Here is a 17,702-nt window from a genome sequence, read left to right as displayed (position 1 = left end):
GACAACTTGTTCCACATTCAACAACATACAGTATGTGCCCGCTCTCACCTCAGAGGCACACTCCTGCAGGGTGCCCACCACAGGAATAAGCATGTCCTCATTTCGGGACTTGAGCAGGCGTCCCAGCAGAAAGACGGCCCCGGCCTGACGGATGGCCTCCTTGTTCTTGGTGCTCTTGCTGCAGCTCCACAGCGCCAGAGCCCCACAGCGAGCCACTTCCACGTCCTTCTCCTGGTTTGCAGTCAGGCTGGCTAAGTTGGGGACACAGTCCAGCAGCTTTACCTGAGCAGAGAGAGACAAAGGACCCGGACTAACATGTGGATGCGTGGCAAAAAAAACATGTGCAAACAAGCAGACCGACCGCACATGTTTTAGCAAAAAAAAAAAACTCTTCCATACAAGCAGTTACACAAACTCAGTGAACTTGACATAAATTCAAGGACTCTGAAAAGTCGATAGGAGTAATAACGGAGGGCTCCAGATGAGAATCGCAAGTTGCTGGCCGTGATTAAGGGTGTAATTAAAATTCTATTACCACTGAGTCTGCGAGGATGAAACAGCCAGGGATGCTAGGAGTGGAAAACTGTCAGGATAGATGTTGATGTTAAGCCTGAAAAGCCCAGTGTGACGGTTTATGGCCATCATTCAGGGTTCTAATCCATAGTTCCTGGCCAGTGAGACAGAGCAGGCAAAGCTATTACACACAGCGCAGTTCAAAGGTGGTCTCATAGCGTGAAATTAATCTGCCTCCGTGAGTGACTTGCACATGAGAACATCCGATTTGGGGCCGAGGAAAATATACAAGGCATGGAGGCTTTAATCACAGGTCCCTCTGTCAACAAACATGGATGCAGGTCAGAGGATGTAGGGGACATTCTATCTGTTTTACCACGGCACCCACTCTGCTCTGTTCAAAGACCGGGTGAAAGAGGACGGATGGGCCACTATCTGGAAAGTTGCGTACAGAGTGAAAAGGGAATGCATTTAAATTGCTGTGCACCAAAAAAACCTAGTTCAGCAATCTGGATATGTGTTTTACACTTTAAATAAATAAGCAATGGTAATATGTGGATCAAATCGTAATAAGGCAGCATCCTGTTTTCCCAAAGGTTCCAACGTGTTTGTGGTTTAGCACAAAACGTTTTCAGAAGTGTTGTAACGGAAAATCTGCAATCGTAGGACATAAAGATCAGGTTCTGGTCTGCAGTTTTCTCCTGCAGCTCTTCATATTAGGATTACAAAGACTTTTGAGTACATTTTTTTAGAATAACCTTAGTTTATGATGGCCTTTGCTTGTGCTCACCAGTTTTTGGATACCGCCATAGCGCCTGACGGTTGTCCTTGCTCTGCGGAACCTGGCCACGTTAGCAATGGTCTCAGCAGCTAAGGCCTTGAGGTCCTTGACTGGCGAGTCCAGGATCTTCATAATGCTCTGCAGGCCTCCCATGTCTACAATGGTTCGACGGATTTGCAGGTTGTGACTTATCTTCCTCAGGATTTTCAAAGATCCAATCTAAAACACAACACACGCACACACACACGCAATACATTTTAACACTCAGTAAGATATTTGAAAAAATGATTTATGGAGAAGAAACTGTTGTGTCGATGCCAACATGAGGCCTCCATCTGTGCGAAGGGTACATACAGCGATATCGAGTAGCCAAACATTCACCCACATTACTACTAAAAATAGACAGGGCGAAAAGCTGCAATAAAAGCAGGTTTAAAAAGCACCCACAAGTCATTAGGCGCACTGGAGAATAATTGCTACCCTGTGTCTTTAAAGGCATCCTCTCGACACAGCACTAGTGTTTCTGTAACTAAAACACAGGCTGGCACACACGGCCGCCTCTGTTCATGCCCGCAGGCCATCCAGGTCCAGCTTTGGCACAACTACTTACTTTGCAGTTGACTTCATCTGTATCCAGCAAGTTAATGAGGACTTCAAGGCCACCTACATCCCGGATGGCCAGTTGGCACGTCTCCTGCATCAAATTACAGTCCATCATGGCGCACAGAGTGAGCACAGTGGCCGTCTGGTTGCCTGCCTGAAATAGTAATTGCCAAACATGAATGAATGAAAAAGGGAGACAAAAGGGAAGAGAGGCGGACAGCATTAAACAGTAAGCATTTGGAAAAGGGAGGAGGATACCAGCCTCCCCCACCCTCCCTCTCCCTCTGTTGTTTCCCCCTCCCGTAATACCACTCCTGCTGGGGCCTTTTTGTTTATACCACATCCTGGTAAGTGTTTGGCTTTGTGTCGGTAAACACTGATGGAAAGAAACAACTTGCTAACAGACAACAGCGCCAAGACGTTGCCCCAAAGATGAAAACGAAGACTATTAGCGCTGGAACCCTGTAATCTAAGGAGGAATTAGCATTTCAAAAAGCAGAATATGATTTGAAAGTAGCTATATACACACATATCATGTTAGACCTGCACCCCAGCAATTAGAAACTTAGTAGCTACAACACTATTAAGTCAACAAGTTCTTTGAGGGGGGGAAATCTGATCGTTGATTTAAAGTCAAGCCCTTCAACACACATGGAGCAGAAAACCCACTTAATTACAATATGTTCACTAAAAAAAGACAAACCCAAAGATTTTAAATTGCATGTGTGGGCAAATCCTGAATCTGACTTCATCTTAGTGTTTTCTCCTAAATTTAGTGTCCAAATACATGTTGTCCTTTTTCAGATTCCTCTCACAGGTCATAAATCCACATAATGTCCCAGCTGTGGATGGATGTTGACAGCATGACGGCGCTTAAAATACCAGTATTCGGGTTGGTGCTTTGAGATGGTTCAAATACCTTCCAGGCAGGCAGCAATGGTGTGTTTATATCACCATATTTAGCCTGTATCATGCGCAGTTGCATAACAAACTTTGCTGACATCCAATGGTTTTGATCATGAGAAGGGGGGAAGAAATAATAATCGGTAGTCAGATAAAACAGAAGCTCGTGGCACGCAAATGCTGTAACTCTAGGCCTGCTACATGGCTTTGATATGCGACACTGAAACGTCCAGTCCAAAATCTCCTGGCAAGTAAACAATCAAATATTATCCCTTCCTTGCAGTGGTTTGAATGTGCCACAGTTAGAGTACTCATCCAGTGGATTCAAGGCCGCCCCTACCATTCCCAGCTTCAGAAGCCTTTATTAGTTGCACACTTTTGCAAACAATTTGAGACGTCAGGACTGCCCTAAGTGGATTATTTCAAGCGAACATAAGAATGTAACACGTCCTGCTATCAGCTACCCATATGAGTAGAAAATAGCCCGTCACTATGTAGAAGGCTGCGGCAGTAATCTGTTTCATGCAGCTGTTGGAGGGGCCATATCATCAGTGTAGACCTATACCAGAGTCTCAAGTGGTGTTTGATCATATCTCCCTCGCAAAGCAGCGCTCTGACAACAGCAGGATAACGGCCACATGTGTTCTCCATATCACGACGCTATAGCCTAAATGTGAACCATTTGCCTATTAACAGCAGTGGATCTACGGCTTCCTTTGTCTCCTCCACTCTCACTCTTCAAAGGACTCGGCAGGCGAGGTTCGTACCTTGTAAAAACAACCGGGAAAAAAAAAAGAAGCTATGTTTCGGAGTGATAGCTGGGAGAACACAAAACAGATCATGTGCTTTCATTTTTGTTAGCTTTGGTCTTGAAGTATTGTCGACATTCTTCAAAACATTGACAACATCTGACAATATTTTATGGGGAAAGATCTTTCACTCTCTGAGCATGATGGGGCGGACAGATGCTCAAAGTGGAACCAATTCAACCACTATCCGACCTCTTCAAAAAGTTTAATATCTGTTCGAGGTCTTGGTGGGAATATATCAATATATATTATATATATTAACACTGTATGTTATGACCTACTGGCTTGGCTACTTAATTCATATTCTTTTAATGTGCTGTATATTAGGAAACACAACCTGTGATGTGATTCATTTTGTCCTTTAAAAAACAAATCAAATCTTTACAGGTTTGCTTCAAAAGCACAAGTTAGCTTTCACCGTTTAGGACATTTGGCTGCGGCTAACAGCGGTGATGAATGTTTTGGTAAGTTCTACCCAATGGAAAACAAGACTAAGAGTCTATAGCCATGCTAACGGCTCTGCAAGGCGATACTGTACGATGCTAACCTGTGGATGCTAAGCAGGTAATATTAACTCAGTTCACCATCTTACTGTGCATTCCATTACCCACACTACCATACTAGTTGGTATGCCGGTCGCATTTTGCAGTATGCAAGCCAGCATGCTTTTCTGGCTATTCTGACCCACAATCCTTTACGCAGATGAGCAAGAGGGTCAAAGTTCAAGTTGCTATGTTATGAGAAAGTAGTACGTCTCAATTGAATGCATACTGCATGCAACAGTACATACTTTTAAACTAAAAGTAAAACGAAAAAGTATGCGATTTGGAATGCAGCTTTAGCTCAACCTGTTGGCATGCTAACATTTGCTAATGAGCACTGAGCACATCAGCTGAGGGTTACACAAATGTCCACATTTGTAACAAATTTTAGAGCAAATTATCCAAGAGTTGTCGACTCTGAGCCAAAAACACCAACGTCATATGGTGATTCTAAAGTAAAAGACAGGGGATCACCAAAGTGTTAAGGGCTCATCCTCTGGAAATCATGAATGGCTGTACAAATTGTGTGCAAATCCATCAAGAAGATTTCAAGCTATTTCCATAAAAAAGTGAAAATGTTGACTTGCTAGTGGCAGTAGAGGAAAAGTCAGAATATCACCAAAGTCATTTTTTTAATTCTCAGTCAGAACGTGTAGATAAAAAGAATACATATAACTCACATTGCAAAATACTAAAGTAGAAGAAGTGAAAATGAATAGCTAATAACATATTGCAAAAAATATCACTAAATAGCAATACTTATGCTACTACAGTCACCTCTACAATAACACATCCCATTAAGACAATTCATAGGAATACCGCTATGGAATTTGCAGCATGCTATTTATGAAGATAATACTCATTACTCACAAGTTTAGTGGCAGCTCATCTAGTAATGATTAAAGATAGTTGTCTTGATGGAATTACACAATTAAAAATGGATTTTGAAGAATTTAAGCAGTGTGAGGGATCAAATTCCATTCAAGAAGTGAACTCAACATCAGCCACTTAAAGATGCTTTACGCATTTTGTCTCTTCCTTTACTGCAGGTGTCTCGGCCTGACCTACTAAATAGCCGATGCATTTACCACTACTGAATGGAGGTCTTATTCTTGTCTGGTTCCTCTGGAGCTGCAGACACAGACTGCCCTGCATGAGCCACTCCAGGCCTATAAATCACAGCACTAAGCACATGGGAGCAGGGATGGGGTTAAAAGGGCTGTCAATGGTACCCGGTTGACCTCAGGCCCTTTTTTTGGTCTATATTTTGTGCGTGAGTGTGTGTTTTGGCTTGGACCACATGCCAGCAGGGCTAAACGTGCATATTGAGTATAAGTGCTCAGACATATAAGAGCGCATGTCTGCAATGCTGGACTGGTGACAGGTGGACTCGGGCCACTGCCAGCGCTTCATAGAGCTTAGTGTAAGAGGGAAGTAGTGGCGTCTTGGCAGAGGTCGAGCCAGAGAGGATGCATGAGGTTTCATACTTCTCTGCAGTCTGCAGCAGACTTAAAGGGAAGGCTACTAATGACGAGAACAAACCCAATCTCCTGCTCTATAATGGTAAAGGGTACTGTAGGGATATAATGAATGATTACTGGTTGCTCCTAGCTTCATATTTGACATAGGATCTCCTATAACATAAAACTTGATCACTTAATAGGCCTTTCTGTCATAAAATGAGTGCAGTGTGCGCGCTGAGCAAACGTCTAGTCGGGTCTTTGGATTGAAAAGTGGCTTAAGTCATGAGAATGCAATGATGCAGTTATTCTTGCGAGTAAATTCTCCAGATTAGACATGTTGTAAATGCATCACAGGCACTAAAAATCTAATGTTTTAATTGAGTGCTGTAGTTGTTAAAACAAGCATTAAAAAAAAGCAGTGCTACATAATTAGCTACAAATTCACTTTTGTTGAGGAAGTGAGCCAGTACCGGCTCTTGCACACTGGAGACAGGATTAGTTTTAGTGTCGCAATTAGAAGAACGGTTCTCATGAGGGGGGGAGCAGGGCAGTAGTACTGTGACTGCCCAGCAGAGGGGGAGCAACCTCAATGAGGGTTGAACTCAATACCATGTGTGTCAAGGGCCCAGCTCAGCTTGTTTAGCTGCAGTACTTTTACATTTGGGGTAAATTTAATAGAAACACAATCTTAAAGCAACGGAGGAAGGCTACGCTCACAGTGACACTCTTTAAAAAGCAGTCTGCTGAATTATTTCATTGTGACTGCTCAAGAAAAAGATGATTACAAAGTGATCCGCTCAGTAAAAAGAAAAGAAAAAATCAAACTATGAACACTCGGTATTGGAATGTTTCATCAGGTAAGTAGTAACATATTGTGTATCAGACACAATATTTACATCTGCGAGAATATGAAAATTGTTTTCTGTTGAGAAAGCCACAGGCCGACCTAACTGATAGCAGCTGGAGAATTTTGCTTTTATTTGAAATGACACAAAATACTCAAATAACATTTGTGGCTTCGTTGCTCAACTTACGGCTTGAAGTTATTCAGTCCTGAGCAGTAAAACAGCTCTTTATTCTCTTTTAGCGAAGCTGTACTGTAACTTGTTTCCAGTCTGGTTTATTGAAGGCCTGCATGTCGTACATATAACTATATATTTACAGAACACAGCCTTTAAAATGTATATAGTTTCAAATATAAAAGTATGACCAAATGTTTGCTTGTACTGTGGCACTGACGCATTACAGACTGGAATTAGGAGGATGAATTATGTTATGTCGGTGTGTTACAGACACACGCATGTAAACGCACGCTTTCCTAGACACAGGCTCAAATCTGCATGCTGGAATTTTTGCGTGCAACCATGTAAACCATTTTACAAGCACAGATCTCCAGTCATACGAGCACAAAAACAAACACGTCGGGACCCTAGGCAAACATTCCTCCATAAATATCATTAAAACACAAAACAGAACATCCGTGTGTCGCTTTATGAAAGTGTTCGACTTCCTAGAGTACAGACGGCTGTCTATAGTGCGAGGGGAAGGGGGGGGGGGTTGAAAAAAAAAAGATCTCCTAAAATAAAACAGATATTTAACTTGGCTCACGGTACGTTTCAGAGTCTGATGGTAATGATATTATAAAATGACTACTGGACAAACCCCATAAATAACTCTGCTGTGTGGTTTCCAGACAGATAGAACGCTGGGACATGTTGGTTACTGCAGGGCTGCATCTCATTGAAGCAGGAACACACACACACACACACACACACACACCAGCCTACAGCTCACACCACAATCCCGCTGAAAAGCACAAAATATACAAACCAGTGAGGTTTTTTTTTTAAATTTGAATTTGCCTCTTTCATATCATTTACATCTTCTATTTTTCCCTCTCTGGAAAGCAGTAGCTGTGTGCTTTCAGAGTGGGAATTTCCTCCCATTATATTCTATTTTGCTAAGCTAAAAATATCTATCTGGAGATCTTTAAACTTTACAGCGGTGTAAGATTTACTCCGAACGATCCTATTTAAGCCACAGAACACAAATCTGCTGGTGATATCAAGAAATCTCGTACTGTGTAAAAATATGCAGTGCAGACTCCTATTACACGCTGAAATAACATCAAGCAATTACATTTGAAGCAGCATTTAAGGTATTTTTCGCTGTTAAATAGAAGGGGACAGCTTTGCAATGTGCGAAAAAGCAGATTGCTGTCAGAATAAAGCAAACGCAGTCTGTTTTAATAAAATCTGTCTGAACGAGACTGTCCAGATAAATAGATAATAGTCTCACTGAGCGAGTAAGGACGGACGATCTCGAAGTCAAGTGGTCGGAGGCGTTCCCAGCCAGTCTAGGTCAGTGGCGTTTTTAAAAAAAATTTCTTTATCCTCTTTCCTTTTCCTTCCATGTTTTGACACATTAATATTCACCATATGCCCTGTCAGACCTATCACAGGCGCGCTTCATTTCCATGCTTCTGCGGTGTGGGCAAACAGTGCGTACAGCTGCTCCGGTGCCGTCAGACAGCTCTTTCCCCTGCGCCTTGGCTCACATTTGCAACCAAACAGGCCTGTGTCAAAAAAAACAGGAATCCACGAGCCGAGCCAACCACTTCAATAAGCATCTCCCTACGAAGCGCCGCTTAAGAGAATATATGTACTTTATCTGATCTGACATCCTCTTTTTTTTTTTTTTTTTTTTACTGAGTGGCACCTTGATATGACTGAGGTTTGATTGGAAAACTGTCATGATATCAGCTATTCAAAGTGTTCCTGTATTGCAGCTCTGAAGAGGTTTTTGAAATTTGAATACTGACTCGGGACCGCATCAAAACTGTTGAACAGGCGGCTGGAAAAGAGCATAGACGTTACTGCTTCCTGTCAGCTGTACGGCTCTCTGTACGAATCACTATTTTGGGGTTGCAATTCATCAAGAGGAAGGAAACAGTGGTGTGCCAGGTAACGTTCCCCTACCTTGAGGTACTTGACCAGTTTCTGGATATGCCAGTATTCAGGAGGCAGGTCTGTGTTACTCTCTGCACGGCGCTCTGGCTGCTCCTCCTCCTCCTCACTCTCAGCTGAACTCTCGCTGAAAGCGTCCACTGGCACGGATCCTGCTGGGGTCTTACTGCACCAAAAACATTAAAAGAGCAGATAATAGTGCACTTTTGACCGCAGATAACGATCCACAAAGGTGTGGGATAGTGTAACGAGTAAGACAATACATAGCCGGACAAAAGGAGGGAGTAGGATATTGTGAAATCTCTTTTCCGGTGTTTTAAATGGGAAAAACAGCATGGCCATCCCACACAAGGAGACCCATTAATGATTTTGAGATATAAGTGTCAAGTTTGAACTTCCTCAGAATCTAAGCAGCAGGAAAATAAAGATTGGAATAATGTCATGGGAGGACTGGAGCCGTCATCATCACATACAGAGGGCCATTGATGCAAACAGAAGTGCAGATGGCTTTTCCAAGCTGCTCGGGCCACTTGGATAACAGTATCCTGAAGGTCGGGAGCTGTGGAGCAATGAAATTTGGTATATACATATTCAGATGGGGCCGCTGAGAGACAGTTCCCATATACGCACAAATAGCATTTCCAGGGGAGCGTAGTATCAGAAGGAGCCAGCCCGATACGAGGGAGAAACATGAGAAACACCGGACACCGAACGAGGCCTACGCTCGGTCCCGGGTGGTGTGCAATTCACATTCACTGTGACTGAGTGAATGAGCCCCGGGGTCTTTACTGCGTGTACGCTAGCCGGTGAGCACCAAAGAATGCTATCGGTGAACAGTGGCTATGAGTGGATTTATGATGCTAGGAGTCTGTATGCATTGGCAGACGCAAGTGTGGAGACAGCTGAGGAGGTGTGGCTGCCAAGAGCCGGAGGAAGAAAAGACCTTTACACGGGTTCTTCGTTAGTGTGAATGCAGGTTACACTTTCCACAACAAAACTTGTAAAACGACACTTCCTATCAGTTCCTAAATCATGTATGTAGAAAGTATTCCTTACAGATTCTGATAGAAGGAGAACTGCTTTGGGACACTTACATTTTCTGGGAGGACTGGCGTCCAGGTAAGTCTGCTTTCATCTTGCCCTTGGCTCCCGCTCCCAGCTTTTTCTTCTGTGTTTCACCAGACTTCTTCTCTCCGGAGCTCTTACTCGGTTTCTTTTCCTCGGCTTTACTATAATGATGTGAAATAACGAGTCATTACGCCTGCTTCTATTTTGAAAATGGTTATTTTTCTAACATAATCATTATTTAACAATTCGTGACAAGGGTTCAGCGGGCATTTTATTTTTTTTAAGCAATCGAGATACTTTTATCGTGAGCCAGTTTCTCCTCAAATGGGTATAGTTATCACAAGGTGCAGCTGCAACAGCTCAGCCCTCGCTACGATCTATTTATCAATCAAAGGCCATATGTGACAGATCTTTTTGGGATTGTTTCTAAGACTTTTTCCCAACATTTCTGTCTGTAATAGGCCAGAAAGGGTTTCCACACTGTGAACGTATCCATTAACGTAATCATTGTGTAATCAGGAACACTTTCACTTGCCCTTAAAATATGAAAAACCATATAACGGTCTCAGTATAATGTGCGACTGCTGGCAGACACGCCGAGCACATGTGACGGAGGCTTTGGCAACGCCGTCGTCTGAGGCTCATCTCCTCAACGAGAGGGATCCCCATCCCCCCTCCCATCCGCATGGCGCGCGGATAGCCTGAAGATATTTCAGGACACATCTTAACGGGAGGAATCATCACATACCCGCACAGAGACCCGAGACCCAGATTCTTCCACCTCGGACATGGTTCATATTTCTTCCTGCCGCCCGCCTTGTTCGGCGCATGCTGTTGCCTCGCCTCCTTGTGCACATTCTTTTCCTGTTGCTCGTAAGACCTCTGGGGTTGGCCCTGTTCCTCCGCATCAACCGGTTCCACATGCTGGATCTTTTGCGTTGATGGAAGTTCTTGAACTGCAAAATCCTGTTGGTAAGTGGAAAAAGACAACGACCTGAGAGTGAGGAGGGGGGGTGGGGTGGGAGACCTCTTTCAATTTGCACCGAAATTCTAGCTGTGAGACGTACAATAGGCTACATGATTGTAAAATAAACGTGCTCTGGTTGTGCATTTCTCTGAATGATGCTTATTAAAACTAAAGACTCATTCTGAATGTATTTCCCACCCACCATCTGACATGATGCCTCTCTTTTCATTATGTGAGACACATTACATATTATTTCTCTGACAAAGTGTTGGCCCTTTCATTCTGAGAACAGGCATATATAAAAACAGTATCAGTGACACATGAAAAACATAAAATGTCCATAAAAGCCACTTTCTGAACAGTATGCAGACCTGCATAACAATTTCCGTCTTTATTGAGGCTTTGGAGTAGAATAACACTTTGCCAATGCTTAACACAGAAGAGGTCCCCCTCTGTTAATTGGCCGAACAATATCAAAAACTTTATTGTTTCTGTGCATTCCTCCACCTAAAACCTCGCAGCTTGGCACAGACAAAGCAGTGCCTTTGTGTCACTGTTATTCACTTCTGATTTGATTTTATTCTGAAGTCTTGAAGGTCTTTGTACCAAACTTTACAACCTACATACGAATGCCAACAAGACACATATGAATGGTTTGCAGGCGGGAGAATTTTTAATCACAGACACCTGCTCAGCAGAAATAGCTTGTCATTTGTTATTAGGGGGCTCAAGCGTTTTTTTAAGGGCAGGGAAAAAGAATTAGGATTTAAGTATTTGTAAGTCTCGTGCTGCCAAGCATGCCCGAGACTTGTTTTTCATAAAACACAAAGTGACCTGCCATTGGAAACATACAAGTCAACTCACCGCAGAGCCGCGGTCTGACTTTATTAGTCAAAGCGACCTTCTTTAATTCTATTGTATGTGACTCCATGCGCTCACACAGAGGGGAACACTCCACATTCCTTGACATGCCACAGTACAACGTCCTAATACAGGTGCTTCTCTGCTTCTGAAAACACTCCAGGCCTGGACAGAAAATGCTTTTGCGAGCAAGACTGACGCCTACATTTGTAAACTCAAAAAATATTTTAATAGCAGGTGACATTCAATCCCTGGCACTTTTCTTATTTCTTCACTTGACTACTAAAACATAAACTCAAAACTATTTACATGTGCTTGTGGCGGACTAGATCTAATTACTTGATCCGCACTGATGGAAAATCGGCAGGGCAGCGAATGTGAAGCCACCCCGGCCATAAAACATCTGTCAGTGGCGAGATTCAAGCGGCCTCTGCTGACTGATTATGACAGTGAGGCGGTCTATATTAATTTCAGGATGTGAATAACAAAAACAAATCTCCGAAGCGCGGGGAGCTCTTCAGTGAGCGTCTTGTGCATGCAAATACGCCGCATGTCCAATTCCCAATCACGCCGCCATGTCAAAACAAATCCACAACACAGAACAGGGAGGGCGAGTCTGCCTCCACCCCGTGTTGCAGTCCTCGGCTCCTTTTGGCCGCCTCTGCTCGTTTGATTGAGGCTGTCTAATCTAATAGAACTGTTAAAAAAAAAAAAAAGGACCTGCTTCCTCACTTTGGAGTCTAGCAGATACGTTTGGAGATTAGGTGTTGTTATCTTTGGCTATCGCCTTCCACGTTTAGCAATCAGGGAGCTGAGCCGGAGTCGTGCGAGATTGTGTTTCTGACGGACACCCACCCGCTGTCAATCTCCCCGGAATTAAAACTGGAATGGATCATGTCCACGAGAAGCGACCGCAATTACTTAATATCTCGGACGCGGGATGCACGTTGCGCCGTCTGATTGCTGTCGTCAGCAATCAATCAAACGAGTTTCAAAGCGCTGCGTTTCCCCCCGTTGACCCCCATCATGTGAGGGTGATTAGCTCCGAGTGGAGGCAGGGAGAAACTACGTTTACGGGACACTGGCGAGCCACATATCAAAGGAGTTTTGAAGAATCCAGAAGAAAAAGATCTCGACAATGATTTGTGCCCCCACAAACTGGTTCGCAGCGATTTTTACTGCGGCTGTCCATCATTGTTTTAGATGGTTCAGACTCGAGGCATCACTCTTCACACAGTAGGGCTCTTAAAACATAAAAGCCTCAGTGTCTTTTTTTGAAATTTTTTACACGCTTCAGCCTGGCACTACTCATTGGTTTATTAAAGTCTTCACTAACCCCCCATCCCAGCTTACTGTACCACGGACCAATGACAACTTCACAGATACAATGGAGGCGCTATTCCACTGTGTATGCTGTACAGTATAATCTTCGTAAAACTTCACAATCACTCCTTGTTCACTCAGTCACTATTCCCGTATGCTAGACACTCAATAGGTTAAGGGTCATTTTCTCATGCATCACATAAAGAGCGTTGCAATGTGGAATTGTCAGCAGAAAGTAGTAGCTACATGGTAAACGGAGTGTACTTGTATAAAGCTTTTCAAGTCTTCCGACCACTTAAAGCACTTTAACACTACATCTGAGCCAATGCTCAACATAACACTAAAGCAACAGCTTTGTGCTGCATTTCAGACTAAATTAGAGCTCATTTTGTGTGATCAACCGGCCACATACATGCCTTACACATACACTACTTTATTTTCTTTCGATAGGGTGTATACATGGTGGAGGGTAAATGTAGTGCACCATGCAGTGAATAGGAAGTGATTTCAGACACAGCCTAAAGAGTCTACAGCCACGTGAGAAGTGCTTTAGGCTAAATTCTGATGTTTAGCAGATAAAATGTTGGGTTGTCTTTAGTTTCGCAGGTATTTGGTCATAAATCTACGAAGTCTTGAGAGGCAAGTCAGACAAAAGAGTCTGATCGAAATTGTTTTCTCTCCTGTGTTTATGACTTAAGAACAGGTGCAACAATGCTTTCGCAAAGATATGTTTCAAAATAAGTTCCTCAATAAAAGAAATCATCTGTGAAGCAGTGAAAGAAATGTTTTTAGTGTTTGTTGTTGCAATACTCATTTTGGCCACAAGGGGATGAAACGCATCACAACCTCGTGTTGTAAATAGTTTTAAAAATAAATCATGCTTGCGTTCAGTTTTAATTTACATAGCTTGGTAAGACACAATATTGTCTTGTAATATTTCTTAATACCTTGTATGGAGAAATAAAAAAACTTTTTCAAACAATGTTTTTCATCTGTGAAAAGGTTGTTTTGTTTTAACTGCTTTCACAGATGGAAAAAAAGCAACTCAGAAAAATGATCCTCGGAAAACTTTTTTTCACTTGCCTCTCAGGGTTCCCGTATAAATCAAAGTACAGGGCAAATTAAAATGTTATGATAACATGAATATGGCACAACACGAAAAGTCAGGGGGCCAACAAAGTCATAACAACTCCTCCTGAGGGGAACACGACATGTTGTCAAATCCACCTGGTAAATGTTGAGATATATACGGTATCACTGGATAAGTGAAAACTTGCAGGTGGCGTTAGAGGAAAAGCCAGGAAATCACCAAAGTCATGGGGATTTAATCCTCTGGGGACCATGAATGTGTGTTAAAACGAATGGCAATCCATCAATCCATCCAATAGTTGATGAGACATTGAAGTCTGAAGTCTGGTGGACCAGCTGACTGACATTACCATCCATGATGTTTGCAAATGAATGGCTGTTAAATACAACTTACATCAATGTACAGCAGTGTTTGTATGAATAAATTTTTGGGACAATTCAATAAGCAGTTTTGTTTTGTAAAAAGCATTTCTGTTGTCTTTTGTACTGAAGGCATTTCCACTTACAGAATAGTTCTGTGAAATCTTCTGGTTTTGAAAAAGCATTGAGAAAAATGCATCTCCGTGTCAATCCAAATTCTATGAATCAGACAGTTATACTGTTGATTCTTTCTTTGAGAGCCAGATTACATTCTACGCCTTCTGAATAATAATTACTCTATATTTCATTGAGAATGACATGATAGCAAATGGAAAAATCTATACTACGACTCTTTAAAGACACTAGATCGATACACAGCAGGCAGCGAGCGGAAGGTGGTCCGTAGATGTTTCGATGATGCCACATTTTCCAACAAACAGCGTGAGCAAAAAAAAAAAAAAAAAGAGAGATCAGATTTTTAAATGATTAACAGATTTTTGGAGCGCAGCTGGAATCTATTATTGAGGCGATTTGTTATGTCGTCAAATTACTAAAGCAGGAAATAGCACTACTGAATAAATCACGCGTATTGCAGTGTCTGGAAATGAGCGCGGGTGTCTGTCTGTCTGTCTGTGCATGTGTGTGTGTGCCGAGTGTGGGGGGAGGGGGGGGGGGGGGGGGGGGGGGGGGGGGGGGGGGGGGGGGGCATGCTGCTTTGATGTTGGAACAAGGAGGAGGTCGGCTTCAGAAATTTTTCAGCACAGTGACAACCAGACACTAGCTCACTAGCGTGGAGCAGCACAGACACTGATTACACAATCCTCACTCTGTTTACTCTTGTGAGTCACACGGCACCAGCGATCAAATCACAGGTTTGGAGAGAAGGACCTCGTTCGTGGGACAAAGAGGCATTTCAACACCCACGCGTTCCCGGCTGTGGGAGCAAAAACTCAAGGCTACGATGATAATTGCATCTGCCCTCGTGTTCCACTGTACCTGCTCGTTTGTGTTCTCGGCAAAATGTGGAGATGTGCTCTTCAGAAGAGTTCCCAGGTCCTCGTACATATCACTCGCTCGCTCGTAGCCGCTCTCCTCCCCCTCCTGTTTCATGCCCTGTGAAAACACAGTGAAAAACAGCTTCATTAATTCTAAAAACCACAATTATAATTTGACCCACATGTCGGCTGGAATAGCTGAGGGTTAGAAAGCTCGGAGTATCTCCAGGCAGCCTTTAGCGAGGAAGTGTAAAAACCATGTAAACCGCCGAATTAGGTTTAAGACACTGCTGCTCTTTGAGGTTTCATTTGCATCAATGTCACCCGTTTCGGGTTTGAGGTTGTAGTTTTTTTCACCTTGGCCGAACCGCTTCCAGGTGAAGAAACAAGAGGCAGGAGGCCTACGGCTTGTCAGCAATGTCAGGGAAGAGAGTGAAAGGTGCTGCAGCACGCAAAATCCTCTCTTAGAAATGATTGCAAACACATTCAGAGAGATTCCTGGAGTTTGGCAAGTATTTGGAAGCTCCGTATGCAATAGCACACTTTTAGGGGGTGGGGACACCTAAATGCCAGATAGGAGATTTTCTTTTTACCCGACAAATTTAAGGTATATTTATGAACATAAGAGTTTGAGATTGTCCCCTGATCATGAGTAAAAACACAAGCCTTACACAGAGATTATATGAAGAGACTTTTAACAGCATCAGAAAACATAAGTAACTTGGACTTTGTTGTTGTCTAGTAATAGCCTATTTTGTATCGTCAAACTTTTCTTCAACTTTTAGAACGTTATTGGTGATCAGGCCCAGTGGCTAAAGATGTTGGACGCAGGATGCCACTGTGCTCTACATGATATTACTGGGTGTGGTTGTCTTGCAGACCACTGCACTTTGTTTAAACACCGCATCCAGCTGGAACAATGTAAAGGGGGACTTACAAATGTCATAAGTGATTACTCTTCGTGAACTCAAGTCAGTTTTTAAAGGAACTCTAGAGGAATGCCTTTGCTACTAAATGTATTTTGTTTCTTGTATTTTTTATTTTGCTAGTTTTGGAAACTCATGTAATATAGGAAACTAATATACTTTAATCTACTGCAGGTTATAACACCGACTATGCATAAGTACCTCGTATAACCCCACTTTAAAACAGCCAAACTATGACTGGCTGACTGTACAGTGATGGATTGGCCGATCAGAAATTATTTTCCAGAAGGTAACCTCCATGAACATCTCCTCACACAGAAATAGGACACAATATCGGGTTGACTGTTGCAGCTGATCCACAGTCCACAGTGCTTCATCTTCCTCGTCTTACCCCATTGAGAAAGACTCCAGCTGTGCTGCAGGTGATGTAGAGGGTCTCAGTGTCGCAGGGCTCGATCACAAGGTAACAAATCTCATTGAGGGCCTGTCTCCACGGAGGGGCGCGGCAGCCGTTTGAAAACACATAATCTAAAAGAAAAGCAAGAAGAAGAAAAAAGATGGCAGTTTGGAATAATCTCGCAGTAACCTTTATATAATGTAATGTAGCCTGACAGCAGCAACATGTGTGCCTGGACCGCTAAAGAGGATGACGTGGCACACAGATGAGCACAGCTCTGAGAGGTAGTTTCACTTAGTAGTGACACTATCATATTTTACGGCTGGTTGGGAGAGTATTTTCATAGGCCGCGTCAATTCAACATGAGAAATGTGGACTTGCTTCTACCACTTGGTGTGCACATGCTTTGTGAGGCCTCGATGAATACGAGCGCTGACTAACGACTTGGAATCTGACGAGACATAATAACTTCTGCGGGCGGCAGAACACAGACTTTCTTTTTTTTACGCTTTGGAATATCCAGCATTAGTGTTAATAGCAACTGCTGTCGTTGCAGCGCAGTGAAATGTGGGGAGATAATTCAAACCTGATGTGTATCGAACCGACTTCAACACCCTCTTTTCCCCCCCGCTGCAGAGCCGTTTCAACAGCTCCACTTCATTCTTCACCGCGCCGGGGTCCAGCCTGACTCCTCTGTGATGAAAGTGTAGAAAAACAAAACAAAACAAATGTCCAATTCGTCTCATTCATTCACGGTTTCCCTTTTTGTCTAAACCCGCTGCTTCTTCCAATCAAAAACAACCACATGTTGCACAAACTGGTTAGGTCTGAGTGGAAGAAGACAGCCGTGGAGGATGGATAGATGATAGAGAAGGAAGAAGCACCACCTACCCGTCTATCTCTTTGAGGCACTTGCTGAGGAGCTGGTTGTCCATATTGTGGAGCAGGAGGAACAGCTTGACCTTGCCTTGGTCCTCCTCTTTGTCTTCCAGACTTAGCACATCTGTGTGGGCATCGTTTTTCTCCAGGACGCTGGCAAGGCTGGGGCCAAAAATCTTAACCACGGGGTCTCTATTTTCTGAAGAATGAAAGAGGTTAGCCATAGCGAATCTTCAGATTCAGAGGCCGATCACCCA

The 17,702-nt window shown here is 43.2% G+C and overlaps 1 protein-coding gene across 1 annotated transcript in view; it reads right to left on the bottom strand.

Moving 5' to 3' along the window:
- The window catches only part of odad2 (outer dynein arm docking complex subunit 2), a gene marked incomplete at both ends in the record, with an annotated part of 91,235 nt that overhangs the window by 55,693 nt on the left and 17,840 nt on the right, over window positions 1-17,702 (bottom strand). The window contains 10 exon segments of the mRNA XM_079181169.1: window positions 49-282; window positions 1,304-1,513; window positions 1,905-2,051; window positions 8,593-8,746; window positions 9,675-9,809; window positions 10,397-10,614; window positions 15,245-15,361; window positions 16,561-16,697; window positions 17,153-17,259; window positions 17,458-17,644. Coding sequence (XP_079037295.1) covers window positions 49-282; window positions 1,304-1,513; window positions 1,905-2,051; window positions 8,593-8,746; window positions 9,675-9,809; window positions 10,397-10,614; window positions 15,245-15,361; window positions 16,561-16,697; window positions 17,153-17,259; window positions 17,458-17,644 — 1,646 coding nt within the window.

Source organism: Pholis gunnellus, assembly GCF_910591455.1.
Source record: "Pholis gunnellus genome assembly, chromosome: 20".
NCBI lineage: Eukaryota > Metazoa > Chordata > Actinopteri > Perciformes > Pholidae > Pholis > Pholis gunnellus.
Note: the sequence above shows the minus strand (reverse complement) of the source record. Positions and strands in the feature narration are given on the sequence as shown.